The sequence below is a fragment of the Trachurus japonicus genome, chromosome 9 (genome assembly GCF_045865225.1).
Source record: "Trachurus japonicus isolate A0001 chromosome 9, Traja_1.0".
Lineage (NCBI taxonomy): Eukaryota > Metazoa > Chordata > Actinopteri > Carangiformes > Carangidae > Trachurus > Trachurus japonicus.
In genome coordinates this window covers 23,391,798-23,408,041 of record NC_140915.1, presented here as the reverse complement: position 1 = coordinate 23,408,041, position 16,244 = coordinate 23,391,798, and the positions used below count along the sequence as shown (strand labels likewise).

At 41.4% G+C, this 16,244-nt stretch overlaps 1 protein-coding gene across 2 annotated transcripts in view; it reads left to right on the top strand.

The window, feature by feature from the left end:
- Positions 1–9,194: 9,194 nt before the first annotated feature.
- The window catches only part of LOC146981437 (netrin receptor UNC5C-like), a 213,046-nt gene continuing 205,996 nt past the window's right edge, over positions 9,195–16,244 (top strand). The window contains exon 1 of one of the 2 annotated variants that reach the window (XM_085786628.1): positions 9,195–9,302. In XM_085786628.1, coding sequence (XP_085642754.1) covers positions 9,284–9,302 — 19 coding nt within the window. In that variant the 5' untranslated portion in view covers positions 9,195–9,283. The remainder of the gene's footprint in view (positions 9,303–16,244) is intronic. The other variant, XM_085786627.1, reaches the window with a different exon arrangement.

Genomic DNA, 16,244 nt, shown 5'->3' with positions numbered 1-16,244 from the left:
TATAAATCCAGACATTGTAATTAGACAAAGATACGACTGACTCCCATAAATCTAGAGGTTATAAGTCTATTTCCTGTCAGGAGAGGGGCGCACTTCCTGTCAGAGTGACAGAGGAGGTCAGAAGTCAAGGAGGGAGGCCAGCAGTCTGTTTCGCATCAACACCCATCAGCTTTGTCTCTGCCTCTGGATTCACGCTATAATCTCTTTCTGCTGCATTCTTGCTTTCGATTTTACATCAATTCCTTAAGCCGTCTATTTGATTTTCAGCATTTTTTCCCTCCTCCTCCTCCTCTACCGCTCTATCGCTCTATCTCTTCTCCTTTCACTTTCTCACTCCATCTCTTGTTGCTCTTCTCACAATGACATGCCCTCCCCTGAGTCCCCCAAGGCTAGGACACACCAGAACAGACCTGACTATATCACCCATCCAGCCTCCCAAATTAAATTACCATGGACAAAACAGAGTAATAAAAAGTAATGGGTTGTTATACAAGCTACACACTCGAGAGCAGAATAACTCCATCAGCACTCTGGTTCACAACATTTTGTTTGTTACTTACTTGTTTCTTGCTCTGATTAACTGACTTATACAATACACGGGTGGTTAAAAGTTAATTTACGTACAATAAATGTTATTGCTAATATATAACAACACTATGGTTACCACAAGATATGACATGATATTACCTATCGCAGAAATGGATGAATGGTACTTCAGTGCTAGAATGTAAAGCATCTAATCCATAAAATACTTTTTTGATGGAAGTCCAGGCGCTGGGCTGATGGTGGCATTATTTTATTATAGTATATTATGTAATCCCTTTTAGGACGTAACACTGTGGTTATTTGGAACTTCTGTGTTTAGGGGTTTGAGTGTCAGGACAGTCTTAGGCCTGGACTACACGTATATGGATATTTTTTTAAGTGGATATTTTCATCATTCAAATATCTGTGAAGAGGCAAAACTGAAAACGATTCTGAAGCCTGCAATACCATGTCTGGCCGATTGGTGGCGATTAGCAAAATGTAAAATACCACAGAAGAAAAACGTTATGAGCATGCGCAGTCAAGCGGTCCAGAACGGCTAGACACTCTAGGCGCTAGGTGCTTGACGTCATCGCGTTAACACCAGCTCCGTTTAACATCGTTACACGGATCCACTCAATCAGATATTTTTTTGTTTCTCCACTTTTTTATCAGTTTAAAAATATCTCCGTTTATGTGGGTGAAATCGCCGTGTTCGTGTGGTTGAGAGGCCCGATTGGACAGAAAAATGTGCATTTAGGAATATATCGTATTCGTGTAGTCCAGGCCTTAGATTCGTACTTGAGGGCTGAAGCCAAGAAAAGAAGGGATCTTGTCTAAAGAGGTCAAATTCCACCAACACTTGTACTGTAGCATAGAAAATGCAATAAATGTAATTATGACTCGGAAACAATGGATTTGTTTAGAGTTTGGAAAACATAAAGAGTGAACGAAGAAGTTGGTGCCATTTGCAACAGTTTTGTCCTTGACTGTTTTGTGTGTGCCAAGAACAGGCATCTTCATCTGAGTTAGTCATTTGAATCAGGAAATCGTTGGCATTGGTTTTCTAACACATCTGGAAACTATATATGAACATTTTTCAAAAACACAAAAGTGTTTGTGTTAAACTATTTACCAATCTGGTCAAATGATGGTTTGTTGATATTTGTTCATATTTCCTATTTACTGTAAGGGATTGGAGGCAGACTGACAAACAACAAAAGCATGACAAAGCCTTATTGAAAAATTTAATTGATTGATTGAAATTAACACTACACACTGACATATTTGAGATCAAAATGAGCGCTGTGTTTGTTTTTGTTTGTTTCTTGAATTCTATGATGCATAAGATAACTTATATACAGCGCTCTTTTAGACTGTAATAAAAACAGTAGGTGGTACCTTCTGAAAGCATGTCAATTGGCTGATATTGTTCTTGTGTGTTTGTTTTTTAATTTTGTGTTTTTTCTTTTATCATCCACCCACTCTTGAGTCATCCTTGTTTGTTGGTTTGTTTATTTTTTTCTCACTTTGTTCTGGCACCCCGTGCTGTGCTGACACATGCAGCCATTCTCTTATGCCGCTCACCACAGGCTGATTATTGTGACATCATCCTCAGTTCTGTGCTTCATTATCACAATATGAAAACATTAGGATGTGAAGTTAATTGTTTCACATATCTGTCATTATATATTGGCTTACTACTATTTCTGTAGTGCTGGATCCCTCACTCTATATATGATTTTTCACCATCATATCTAAGCCCGAAACACTTTGAGTTTGAGTGGGGACTTAAATGTATTATCTGCAAGGTGGCTTTTAAAGGCAGACTGTGGTGCGTCATGGTATATAGCAGCTATTATTAAACATGGCCTATATGGGAAGACCAAGTCTTTACGTGTTGCTCGCTTACAAATTCCTGGCCTGCTCCTCTTTCTTTTTCCTGTCTTCCTTTCTGTAGCTCCACCAGCTGCACAGACTGGTTCCTACCCCCTGCTTCAGAGGAGAAATGCTTAAATAACTGGATCTTGGATGTACCCCATAGAACCAGTGTTGTACTCATGTATATTTCCCCTTAAAGTTTTGGCCTTAAAGCAGATATCAGTGGAATGTTTTTGTTAATATAAGTCCTAAATAGTCCTATTTTCCGTCAGCAATCACTTACATGAAGTATTTCAGCCTAAACACGAGTCTCTCCGTCACTCTGCTCTGCTGTAACCCGAGGAGAAAATTTTCCTTGTGGGATACAAGTGTTATCCAATGAGGGGAGAGAACGGCATGAAGGGCTGTGTGTGCAGCCAAGGGATGCGCGTGAATGTGGTGACGTAGCACGAGGACCAATTGATGCCTGACAAGGGCGGGGGCTGCTAACTCATGGTGCGTTCAAGGAAACTCGTACTTTGTGTTTTTCCTTCCTGTGAAGTCATACCAGTTCGATCTGGTACGAGTTCACGGGTCGGAAGTTACGAGTGGCCGTTATAGGGAACTTTCACAGACAACAGGACGGTAAAAACACGAGCTACGGGTTACCTGGAACGCTACCAAGTCGTAGTTGTGACTTGAAGCTGTAACTTACGGTTTCAAAAGCCTGCCTTGAACACAGCATTAGCCGAAACGGCCGTGCCGATGATATCTGCTTTAACTAAACCAAATAGTCTGGAAGCTTCTGTGAATGTAGTTCCTGTGTCTAGTGGTGAATTTCCAAAGAGCAGCAATAATACCCACAGAAGAGAGTCAACTGTGGCTCAGGGAGCAGTTTGCACAATTAAGGTTTGAGAGCCAGGAGAGTGTTGTCCACCTGACTTCACATATAAAGCCAAAGAAAGAACATGAACGATGTTTCAGTGCAAACTGAAAATGTATTAGTTTGAGTGGAAGTTTTCTGTGTATCTTGGAATGCTGAATTCTTAATGAATGCATTGAGACAATGTCCACACATAAACGTAAACAGCCAAAACTGGATAAGTTTATATGCATTTGGGCCTATCATTCACACTTAAATGGCATTTTTGTTCCTTAAAAAAACTGATATTTTCAAAAACTTCCGGGCAGTAGACTTTTCAAAACGCCATTTTCACATTTATGTGTGGAGAACTGAGACTGAGACTGAGTTTCTGGACCAGGGAGTAACCTGCTGCTTGACGAGACACTGGCAGGCTCTGGGTGCTGGGTAGCATGTTGCTGCTGAAGAAGCAGGTCGGCAGAGCTGATTGTTTAATTCTTATCACATGTGTTGCACCAAATGCATGTCGCTTACGGTGTAGCTTTGGGTATTGATTGGCTTGAAGCACGTCTAAATTGAAAATGATGGGTTTGTACACGCAAAAGACGCTACATCTGAACGGCCCACTATGACAGGTGGTCATGGATATCAGACCGGAAGTATGCTACTTTTGTACCATGCTATGATTGGTCATTGCATTTTTTAAAGTTAAAATTAAATTGCAGCCTGCTGTTGTGGCATGCAATGCACAGCATTTTTATTACGTTTTTACATTTCCAAATGAACAGAGATTTTTCTTAAACATGCTGGTGTGGATGTGGATTTCTTTTTAAAGGGAGGAGGGAAAAACTCAGTTTGCAAAAGTACCAGGGTGCGTGTGGACTAGGCCTGGGACAAGACCCACATACAAAAGCACTACGTGCTGCTAGCTTCAGTTATAGCTAAACGTTCATGCTACTGGAGAATGCCACACAACCTCAGAAACAAAGTTCAGGTTCTTTCCAAAAAAGCAAAAGTCTTAATGGTGACAGATGTGTGTGCTGTTTTTTCTGTCCACCGGCAGAAAAGTGAGAAATAGCCTGCTGAGTGTACACCAGGTGTGTGAGTTTGTCCTTCCGACTCTGAGAGCCGAGAGAGCCGAGGACATCTGACTGAAACTGTGAGTTTTTAGACTGTTGAGACATTCACATGCACATACACACACAGACAGACATACACACTCAGTCAGACAGGCTGAGTCACTGGTCTGTTCCTGTGGAGTGCTGATAACAACATTTGCTCTGGGGCCTCTGGAGCAGGGAGCAAGTGTGTGTGCGCGCGTTCACTTGTGTCCATGTGTGTATTTTTGTGTTACCTTCATGTTTGAAAAAGTGGAGATGTAGCAAAGGATAGAGCAAAAGTCAAAACAAATGACAAATAATATACATGCATACTTTTAAAAGTGTGTTTTGCATCTGCCCGTGTCAGGGAGAACTGTACGCATTCATTAGCGTGTGTGTGCGTGCGCGCACCTTCTTACATAAAACAGGAACAGCAGAATGTTTAAAGTAGCTTCTGTGATTCAGGAGCAAAGATGTGTGGTGACGGGGGGGAGAGATGGAGACAGAAAAAATGTGTTGGATCAGGCAGAAAAGACAGAGTGATGCAGAAAGATGAAGACGATTGGTGGGACAAAGCTGGTGAGTTGAGGTGAAAGAAGAATTTTATTAAGGAATGGCTAATGATTAAAAGGTGATAATGTACAGTAACACAGAGGCAGGAAATGGAGAAAAGGGAGTGTTTTAAAGGTGTTGTTTTCCATAACACCAAGGACTACTGTACTCCCCACTACAACAGCTCCTTCACACATTAAGTCCCTTTGCTCACAAGTCACATTCTGTAAGACTAAATGGCAACAAGGAAAACCCTAAAGGCTGATAATATAAAAAAGAAAGCCTCAGTGTTCACATAATTGTAAAGCTGTAAGACTTCACCTACCACTTGTTTTTTCTACTTATAGATTGTTATGTTAGCTCATATCTGCGTAACATACTGTACTGTATGCCACATTATTCATCCAGGCATCCATCTCCTTCACCCACATTTCGTCACCATAGTTGCGATAGGCAGGAATCTGTCTGATCATGCTCTGCATGAGCACCTTGGACAGGTTGTCAACACATGCAGCCGCTGGTCAGTGTATGAACTTTTGAGAATACATCTCCACAAGGCAGGCAGTGATGGTTAGTGACAATACACAGTTAAACTTTAACCTACTGCTGCAGATCCTCTGACTGTATGAGCATCTGCCATGATTCTTATAGAGCTCTGTACAGTCTTTGTGTATGGGAATTACAGACAGAGGGCCAAAATCGATACAGTATAGTATCACAATATTTTATGTGTCAATTTTGGATTGATACACGTATAGAGAGTATTGATCTTTCATTAGCCTATACGTTGGTGTTGTTTGATTGTCTGCTTGACAATCCAATTTTGCAAAAATAAAATTTTAGGCGAGATGGACGGACTGAGAACTTTGTCTCATGAGATGAAGCTGATGCTCACAAAGTTGTCCTTTTCGTGACATGATTTGCAGTTGTTGCAAAGTATCATAATCGCAACAATAAAAGTTGTTGTTTAGTGACTGAGGTATTGTGATAATATTGTGTCATGGAGCTTTTGGTGATAAAAGTAAGACAAACAACTTTAAATATGGACAAAATGACCCCCCCCAAAAAAAAAAATCAGGACTTGAATCTCAAGGAATCGTAAAGATGCTACAGCTACTGTATCCTGTTAAGATATGACTAGATGAGTATAATCATGTTTTAGTTCTGCTGTCTCCCATTAAGACCTAAGTGTAAGTGAAACAGTTCAGTAAAGGTAACAGGTTTACTAGTCATTATCTCACATTTATACATATGCATGTGCTCCATATAGGCAAGCAGAGAGATGAGGATTTGGGCAGATAAGTTGAGTTAAAAAGAGTAAAAAGTGGAAAATGTGAGAAGCTGACAGACAGCTGAGAGGAGCAGTGGAGAGGAGACGAGCAGAGTCCCCCTGGGAAAAGTCTCATCTGCCACTTCAGACAACCCAACATGATCCCCTCCAAAGAACCCAGGTACAAATCCACGGTCTCTCCCCTGCCTCTCTCTCTCCTTACCGGTGGAGGTGAGCACAATAATTCATCCCCAGTCCCACAGGAATCGTGTGTGGAATACCTCTTACTCTGCAAAGCACTCACCTCTGTGGCTGGTTCATGCTTCCTGTGTGGGAGCTGCTGACGTAGTTGTCCGTTCTCAAGATGGCCATTTACCTTGAAAGCGACTTTACTTCACTTTATGAAGATATTGTCCGCAAGTACCCTCATAAAACAAGCAGTAACCCCCAAACATGTGCTTGTAATACAGCATGAAGAATATGACTATGTGTACGAGGGTTAAAATAGATCCCAGTGCAGCACAATTGCAGCGCACACAGACATTTACCTGGACAAGTAGGTTCATCATCTGCATTTAAATGGCCACATCCAGACCAACAAAAAGAAAGAAAGAAACCCCAACAACAACAGAGTGGTCCAGCAAAGACGTTAATCCTGGCTCAACTTTTGCTGCAGCACAGGTCAGCATCACCCAGAATTGCACCACATTGTGTTAATTTAACTTTATTTTGACAGAGATGGAGACAGATCAATGTGTTGCTGCCCTGATTACTTCAGTTTCTTGGCATCCAATAAGCCTCCAAGCTGGCATTCCCTCTGTGTATTTCATCTTGTCATCAGAACCTGTAGCAACATGCCAACGCCTATGCGCTCCTTCCCATTTTTAAATCATGGCTTGCATCAGGCTGGCTGGGGTCACAGAATAAGCAGATGGTCATCAGAAGTATTGGCTGATTAATAGCAACACTGATGTTAAAACTGTATCCTTGGAAGATGTGTACAGTATATGTACATGTGCTCAATCATGTTTGGAAGGAAAGAAGAAGATTTTGTTAAATATGCAAATATATCAGCTATTACCACCTTTATCCTAACAGGGTTTATTTATTTATTTATTTTTATTTACTTTGATCCAACTTAATGTGCATCTATTCATGGAGCCACAACATTCTTTCACCTTTACTCGCAGCACTGCTACCTGTCTGTAGCCTCCAATCAAAAACACTGCTGAGAAATATCCTGGGTAGCACCGTTGCCAGGGAAGTCACAACATTGGATGTGCTAAAAAAAATATAGCATATTGTCCCGAAAACTTTTTTGGTGTTAATTTCAATCTGTTCCCATTTCAATTTATTTTCACAGGAGAAATATGCCATCATATTACCCCAAAAAACTTGTCAGTTGCATCACAGCTTCAGTGCTTCAAGGCAGCAGCCTGAGGGGCTATTGCCAAAGTGTTGCATTAATTACAAAGCAAGTTCTTGGTGTCCATGCAAATTCTGCTGTGTACTTTGTATTGTTTCCTGTTTGCAGCTTTTGTTAGTAACTATGTCAACTTGCCATGCTGCCTGGAAAAAAAATCTTTTATGATGAAAACACATGTGATTTATGTGGACATGATCTGCGGGAATAATAATTAAAGGTTGAGGATTGGTGATTACAGATGAGTTTTGGCCACATCGCTTCAAATGATGATTTGTATGTTGGTACTTTATTTGCTGGGCTGCATGTTGTGTAATCCATCCTGAAATAACCACTGTTGTTCCCAGTCTTGGCAGAGAGCTGCACTAACTTCACCATCATCAGTTTCTCTTACCCTCTGCTACAGTCCACTAAATTTCCACTTCCTGCAACTCATTTTCCTCCAATCCTTACTTTTTCTTTTCTCCCTCTCTCTCAGGACACACTCTTAAAGTACAGTATTTGGTTTATGATAAATGTATTTATAAGAGGCGAATACAATTGTGGTTTAAATTGCTACATGATTTATGAACTGTGAACTTCATAACTACCTTCAAGGCTGAAAGATCCTTGTCAGATTTTTCAGAAACATTTCTTTTTACTATGATATTTAACAGAAAGTGGCCATATAGATATTTGCCTTTGTTTTCATCCTGTAGGTGCAGGGTCGTCACAGTAGAAGCACGTAATTAAAGTTAGTAGACTGAAAATGAAACATTCTCATCAGGATGTGATAACAAAGGCACAGTGGCTTTTACTGTAGATTACTGCATTAAATCTGCATTTCTTTTCTTTGTTGGTACAAATTTGTTCATATTCATTAGTTACTAGATTAGCAAAGCTTGTTTTTAATATGGTTCTGAATAATGCATATCAAGTGTATTTTTGTCGTAAAATGATGCATGCACATCAAAGGCAGACATCAGAGTCTCCCAAGATGCCATTTTTGAAATGTGAACCATAATGAATAGGCATAACGAATATCCCAAGCTTATTTCGCTTTAAAGATAAGAGCCTGTATATGATATGAGAAATTAACAGTATAAATCTCTTTCTCCACATGACACAGCGCAACAAGCTTATATGTTAAAGACCCGTGTCATGGCTACCCCAGTCTTCTTTATAAATACTTGGAATATAATAACTTACTATCCCTTTTTGTTTCCCCCCCTCTGCAGAGAGGCCAAACCAGAGGGTCAGTCGGAGCAGCTCCCCTGAAGCCTGTTAGAGATTTCAGCCTGGTGGATACGAGGTTCTGTGGTTGAAGGTCAGGCTCTCTATTTACTACTGTCCTTAAGATGCATCATGCAGCTTTGATTCATATGTGCACACACACATACACAACAGTGAACATGTTCTGCAATATGTGAACGATTTGTTGTGGTATATTCCAAGTGAAAGCACATAAGTAACCTAGTTTCCCAAGAAACAGCCTATAAGGTGAATTCACGCTTCTCCCTAATTTAGCGTGAATCAGCAGTGCAGCTACCCAGCCTTCATGATTCCTGAATTCCAAAGCAGAGCTGCTTTTCCACCTTGTTAAAAGGGTTCTCCAATGCACAGCACTTCTCTGATAACCAACACTCTCTGCGCCCTTCAGGCAGAGTCAGAGAGAGAGAAAGAGAGAGAGAGAGAGTCAGGCAAACATCCAAATGTGTTCCTCCGTCAAAGGTAATGAAAGAAGCCCCGTATTCTTTGATCACACAAGGGCATCAAGCCTGCATTAGTTTTCTGAAATATCTCAGATGCTCAAAGCTTTATCTGTTTGTACGTATACGCACACACAAACAAACACAAACACACTTGCACGTATTCTTTTCGGGGATGTCATGGGCACACAAATGTGCATGTAAATACATCCAGCACATAAACACACATCTAGAGGCAGAGGCATTTTCAGGGCTGTCAAAAGTAGACGCATCTCACACCACAGAGATAAGTAGGTGAAGCAGGGTTGATTTCTATCACTTCTCCAAATGATGTTGACGCCAACATAAAGCTGCCTGTCTTGCATTTTCCTTTTATCCCCCCCTGCACCAGCCTCATCCTTTTCTCTCACTTCAGATGAAACATCTTCCAGCGGAATATTTCATCTTCTCTATTTGTGCACCCCATTTTCTTCTCATTCTGAAGAAACTGCTCCTGCGAAAATCTGATGCTCCCTGACATATTATGTATATAACAAAAACGCATTCTGAGACACAACACCAAGTATTTGCAATGCACAGCGTTTTTCTTTTCATTTAGAGACATCTTATAGTTTTGCGTAGTGATTGTTGTCAAAAGGCTTTATGAACTACCAGCAAGACTTGTCCTGTCTTCTTCTCTGTTGATTCTTTTTGGATCGATCTGTTTTCCTCTTCTGGCAGCGGGATGCCTTTCGAACACTATGAGAAACAGCGGTGCGTTTGGAGAGGTGGGTGTGGGGTGGTGGGTAGACCCAACAAGCGTCGTACACAAAAAAGTGTGAGGAGTGAGATGGAAGCTAGAGAGACAGGGAGCAGGGGCCTGTTTTTCAGGGTCACTTAAGAAACATTAAGTTGTTTCCTGAATGTGGAATCAAGGAGCTGCAATGAGTGTTGAGATTTATGATGTGAGGGCATACTGTATGACGGCAAGAGTGAGTGCAATGACCTAGTCAGCATTAAAGTATACTGGTAATATATTTATCAAATAATGGGATAATGTCTGACAAGGTGGCCATTATCAGAAATTGATGGACGACACAGAGGCGTGATTAATTACTGATAATCGGACACCTCGATGGGCATTATCCCGCTTACACTATAGTTACATACGAAATAAATAAATCAATTGTTTTTTTAAATCATACATTTTTCACAAGAAGCGGCTGAGCGGACTATTTAATATCTCTTGATTAAAAAAAGAAAAGGAGACCGGCTGTGGCCACAGCGTAGAGTTACAGACTAGTTGATCAGTGAAGGGAGGTGACACAAAGTATCATTTCAGAAGGCCAGTGCACTTCTTACCGCTTGTGTGTTGCAGACTCCAGTGTCATGATGCGCTGAAGAAAATTTAGAACCGTAATCAGGCAATTTGACCCAGAACGTCTTTATGGGTGTCCAGTATCACTTTTTAACCTACACTCTACATTAGAATCGAGTATTCACTCAGACCATGGTACTGTATAATTGTACTTAATAATTTAATATTTTTTTGTATTTATAGAGCACTTTCCATCAAAGTGCTGTACTTAATTATCATTAGACGTGTTTACATGCGCAAATTTTCTTAATCAGATTAAAAATTTGAGGGATCGGAAAATCCGAATCCACTGTTTACATGGGCGCAAAATCAAATAATCCGATCATGACGTGCATACACATGCACCAAGCTTTATTCAGAATAACAGCATTTTGACATGCGCAGAGCTGTCTTTTTCCCTAAAACAACAGCAGAAGAAGAGTTGTACTTCCTGTACTAGTGTAAACAAACCAATAAACGCGGAAGTGGCTCAATTTATCCCATTCAGTAGCCTACTCAAAATGGACCTGCGCCAGATTTTAAGAGCTGTTGCTGTACTCCTATATCGTTATTAAGCAGACTCAGCAACGTGTAGCTACTACTGTTCCTGCCATTGATAAATCTCACCGGACCCATGAAAAGTGCGGATGTGAACACGCCATATCCCGCCCTCTATACACCCAAACACAACCATATGGTCAATGCAAAACAGCGCGCGCCGTGCATATTAATTAGCCATGTGCGCTCTGGACATTTGGGGAGTTACGTCAGTGGAAGACGGTGAAGACAACGGAGAGAGAGCGGGGAAAGAAGCAGGATTACTCTGAAAGCGAGATACACGGCGATATCGGGTCGGTAGGCTACTACTCGCTCTCTTTTTTCTCTCCTCTCATCAGCTCCAAACTCACTCGTCCACCTCGTTACCTCAGGTGACAGAATAACAACTCTCAGTAGATCCGTGTGCGCTGCTGCCAGGGTGTTTTTAAACTTAGCGGGTTTGATTCCTGTCGGACGTCACACTGGAGTGTGTAAAAGCAAAAATGAATAGGCTAAATAAATAAGAACCGAGTAGAACTGTGTAGACAGCCGTGTCGTGCTAGTGGGAAAGGATGTAATGATCGGAATAAGTGTTTACATGGACCTCGTTCGGAATAACGATCGGTATAAACCACCCCTCTCGTTCGAACAGAATTTCTTTCGGATCGAGCCGAATCCGATCAGAATCTTCCAATTGACGTGTTTACATGGCACATTTTTATTCGGATCAGCCCTTTATTCCGAATATTTGTGTCCATGTAAACGCACCTATTGCTGGATACTACAATATTCTGTTGGTCTTAAAGAAATAGCCTTACATTTTGGGAAACTTGCTTGTCTATTGGTGAAGAAGATTAAAAAATCAATACCACCCTCAAGTCTGAAGCTTAAGCCCAGCAGCTGGTTTGCTTATAATGAACCATATCTAATATCTAATATCTGGAAACAGGGCAAGGCATCTGTTTGCGACCCTATTTTGCTAAGCTAACCTTAGACAAACATCTGACTCCCAGTGAGAAAGTGGATTTGGAATAATTCCCAAAATGTCAAACTATTCCTTTAAAAATTAGCTGATTACTTAAGGAGCTGGAAAACACAAATGACATTGATTTAGAGGTGGATTATTCATGTTGAGGTAACGTCTGAAAACCATAATTTCATTGTACCTCCACACAATGAAGTCAAGATTTTCCTCTCCTCTCAGACACAAAGACAGAAGGAGGAAAATGCTGAAAAATGAACCCATTAACTCAACAACACATTACCCGCATCACACTGTCTGGACGAGGGTGGGAGAGGGAGAAGGTGGAGGGCTGGTGGGAAGTATTTACGGGGAGGAAGCCGAAAGGCAATACTGTAAATCTGTTGGGGGGGGGGGACTGTGTAGTCAAGGAGGTTTAGGAAGCTACAGAAAGAGAGAGTGAGAGAGAAGGGGGAGAGCAGAGAAGAGTGCCAAAGAGGACAAGAGGGAAAGGTTGATGTGGACATACATGGCTGATGCTTAAATTTTAGGGGACCAGCCACAGATCAGTGGACTGGTTGTAAGAGGTTTGCGATTTGATCCCCTGAGGAGTCATTTTAGAGTCTTAAAAACTGTGACTCGCTGGTTGCCACACGATGTTAAACGAAGTGTTAAAGGAGAGCTAAGCCTCTATGAGACACTGGTGTCTTGTCCAGGGAGCCGCAGCAGGACCAAAACTGCTCCACACCATAGAAGCAGGACATAAAATCTTGGCTCATGACGCAACATGGTTTGAATAAGACATATATTTTGGAAAACATTACACAGGAGTCACATTGAATGGTTTTCCTTTAAATGGCCATGAAATCAGGATGACGGAGGAAGGAGGGAGTTGAGTAGGAGGTGGCAAGGGGGGAAATTGGGATGGAGATATGTGGGGGCGGAAGTAAGCAGAGATAGGAGGAGAAGAGGAAAGGAGGGAGAGAATGAGTTGGAGGTGAAAAGATAAGGAAAGACATGAGAGAAAACACTGGGGAAAGACTTGGAAGGGAGAGGAGGAGGAAGAGAGAGAGAGAGAAAGAGAGTGTGGAGCTGGTAGAGTGAAAAAACTGTGAGAGAGAGCAGAGTACAGAGCTGTCGCCTTGCTCCAGGCACCACATTTCTGTCAGCAATGGCATCTTTATCTGCTAAATGCACTTTTGATGCCTTGCCACATATGTTGCTGTAAATTACTTTTAAGACCCATATTAGACGATGAGGAAAAAGGGACAGAGATGAGGGCCAGAGTGCTGTGGGTCTTTTTTAATGGAGGACAGCAAAGGGGAAGATTTCTGGCACCAGTTTTTCCTTGGATGTGTTGCTCAGTCGAGATCACTGTTTCCTCCAGCTCCTGTCCTCTCTTTATAGTCATCTCTTCCTGCCTCCACCCTGGTCTTTATTGTCTTCCTTTAAGTTCCCTTGCCCCCCCTCCCCCACCCCACTACCTTTTCTCCTTCTATCCATACAACTGATGTATTTATCCTCTTGACCTACATGCTTGTTAGATAGTCGTTACTGACTATCTCAGTTTTGGCTGTTTCTTTTGAAATTTATTTAAGCACGAAGTGGGGAGTGGGGGCTATGGGCCATATAAGTAGGAGTGCTGATAGCCTTGTGTGGGTGGTTTGGTGTTCACTGTACTTTCTTTATTTTAAAGAGAAACAGCTGGTTTCATTATCAGCTGCTGTGTCAACACACGCTGCATGCACCCATGTGTATTTATAAGAACCAGGATTATTTTTCCCACCGTCACATGTGCATCAAACGCAGCTGCACAGATGAGTCTTTAATTTTGTTGGATATATAGAAGTTAATCATCATAGTTGTAGCATGTAGCGTCAACTGTTCATGCAATATGTAAAGTTCCTTTTGTTGAACCTCATTGTTTGTTTTTTATGCCCCTTGACGTCACCACATAGCTGAAGGCCACTGTTTTTTTGTTTTAGTTATATCTGGAGCTGATTGTGTTGATCTAATTAAAATTTATGTATTTTTGTCCATTTCAGTATTTTCAAGTATAATTAAGGCTTTAAAAAAAATCAGTAGATACACACCTGGCATTCGCTTTAGCGCGCTAAAGTGACTCGTCATTTCAATCTCAACTCCTCGATATTGAGATACGGAAGTACTGGGTGTCTGTTTTAGTGGTATGCACGAACAAGCTAATGGAGCATTTTTGGCCCCTCTAGCAAGCGAGAAGCTGTTGGTACGGGAGAGTTTATAGGTACCATCATAATTGCGACTAGCAGCTTGTCTCCTTCTGCAGACTGAACGCTGCAATCTGCGGTCACAGCAATCACACCATACTCCAGAGCTTCTTTAAAATGTAGCAGTAAAAAAAGGGAATCAACACTAGAAATAAGTGTGACTGCATTTAACGCTCTACTGCTTTTACTGTGGATGTTAGGCCAACCTGGAACACTTCCTGTATTTATAGAAGCAAAGTCATTACACTATTCTTGTGCTGTGGCAACGCAATTTAACAGCATGCTAAAGCTCATCCAACAAATTACGTGAAGTCACGACTCATCACCGTCTGTAAAAAGATTCTCAACAGTTCAGTGTGAAACCAAAAAGAAACTCATAATGATCCCAATGAGCAATATTGCGCATTTCTATAAATAATATACTACTATGGCCTTCCTTAATTTACATTAGTATTATCTTAATTCCCAAGTACTTTATTTCTTTCTCACTATCAAGCAAATTAAAGTAATATTCTTGGAGGATGGTCGTGAAGTGAATGCAGCCCAGGATCAGCATGCGGTATTGTTGGACAGAAAATGTCTTATTTCCATGTACAGTTCATATAATTTTCAAATAACCAAAGCAGCTGCAAAATTAACTAGTGAGCAAAATACTTATTTATGTGTCATACCTGTATTGAATCCCTTATCCTTTCTAGACAGGAGAGGAAGTAGTCTGCTAGACCTTATGTAACTGTTGCACAATCCTTTTGTCACATTGACTCACACTTTTACAAACCTTTCCATCAGAAGTATTGAATGCCACAGGCCACTCATTATCCTCCCGCTTGTACGTTGCCACACTGAACGAGATCTCCTCGGTGGCTGTCACAGTGTGTTTTCTTCCACTTGAGACAGAACTCAAGTGTAAGGAGGAGGTGGCCTCACGTCTCTGACAACACCAGAGCTGGTCTGTGAGATTCTGCAAAACTTTTCCATCACTTTCCTGCTCAAAAAGCTTGTTTTTCTGTCTCCCATGAGGGGGAAGAGCTGACCTTGTGCAAGTAGCGTTGCAGGTGCAAGTATGAGAGATGAGTATGGATCAGTGGAGACAGAGACAAGGAGTGTTACTTTGGGCATAACTGAGATGCAGGCTGCTGTGCAGACAGATTGATGAGAAAGTTGTGCTGTGATCTGACTTCACACTGAATCACAGTGTGATAATGATTTTGAATCAAGGAATCATTCTTTTGACGTGTTGAAGATCTCAGTGTAAGGTGAACACATCTTCTGTGGTGTCCATTGTCTCAGGCCCTCACTGGTCATGTGGGCACACAGGAGAAAAGTTAAGCCCTTGTATTGTGTTTTAAGGCTGAGAAGGCCGAAGAGGGAGTGGCGCTTTATGTAGGTTGTCTGTGTTTGTTTGATCCACTATGCCTCCTACGAACATCAAGTTTTTGCAGGTGGTTCTTCTGTTACACATCAACAAGCCAGGATCCTATACACTCAACCCTTTATGATGACAGGCAGCTCTGGTGTTCTTATTGTAACACCACAGCATTGATGTGTTGGTGTCTGTGTAACATGATGGCCTTCCATTCATCACTGTCGAGCTGAGTGTGTGTCAGAAAACAACACACTAACCTGTTTGAATGAAGAGCCACTGGGCTGCAGTTAATGACGTTCATTGGATGCTCTTGACTTCTGAAAGATGTTAAGATAAGATAGGATGAGCCTTTATTGTCTCCTATGGTGGAGAAATTGGTCTTGGGCATTTGAGAGATACAGACAGATACAATCAATAAATAGTTGCTGCCAAACACAATAGAAAACATGTGGCCAAAACACAGATACATAAAAATACATAAAATGGGATGCCCCCTGCTACACCACTTACATCTCCAC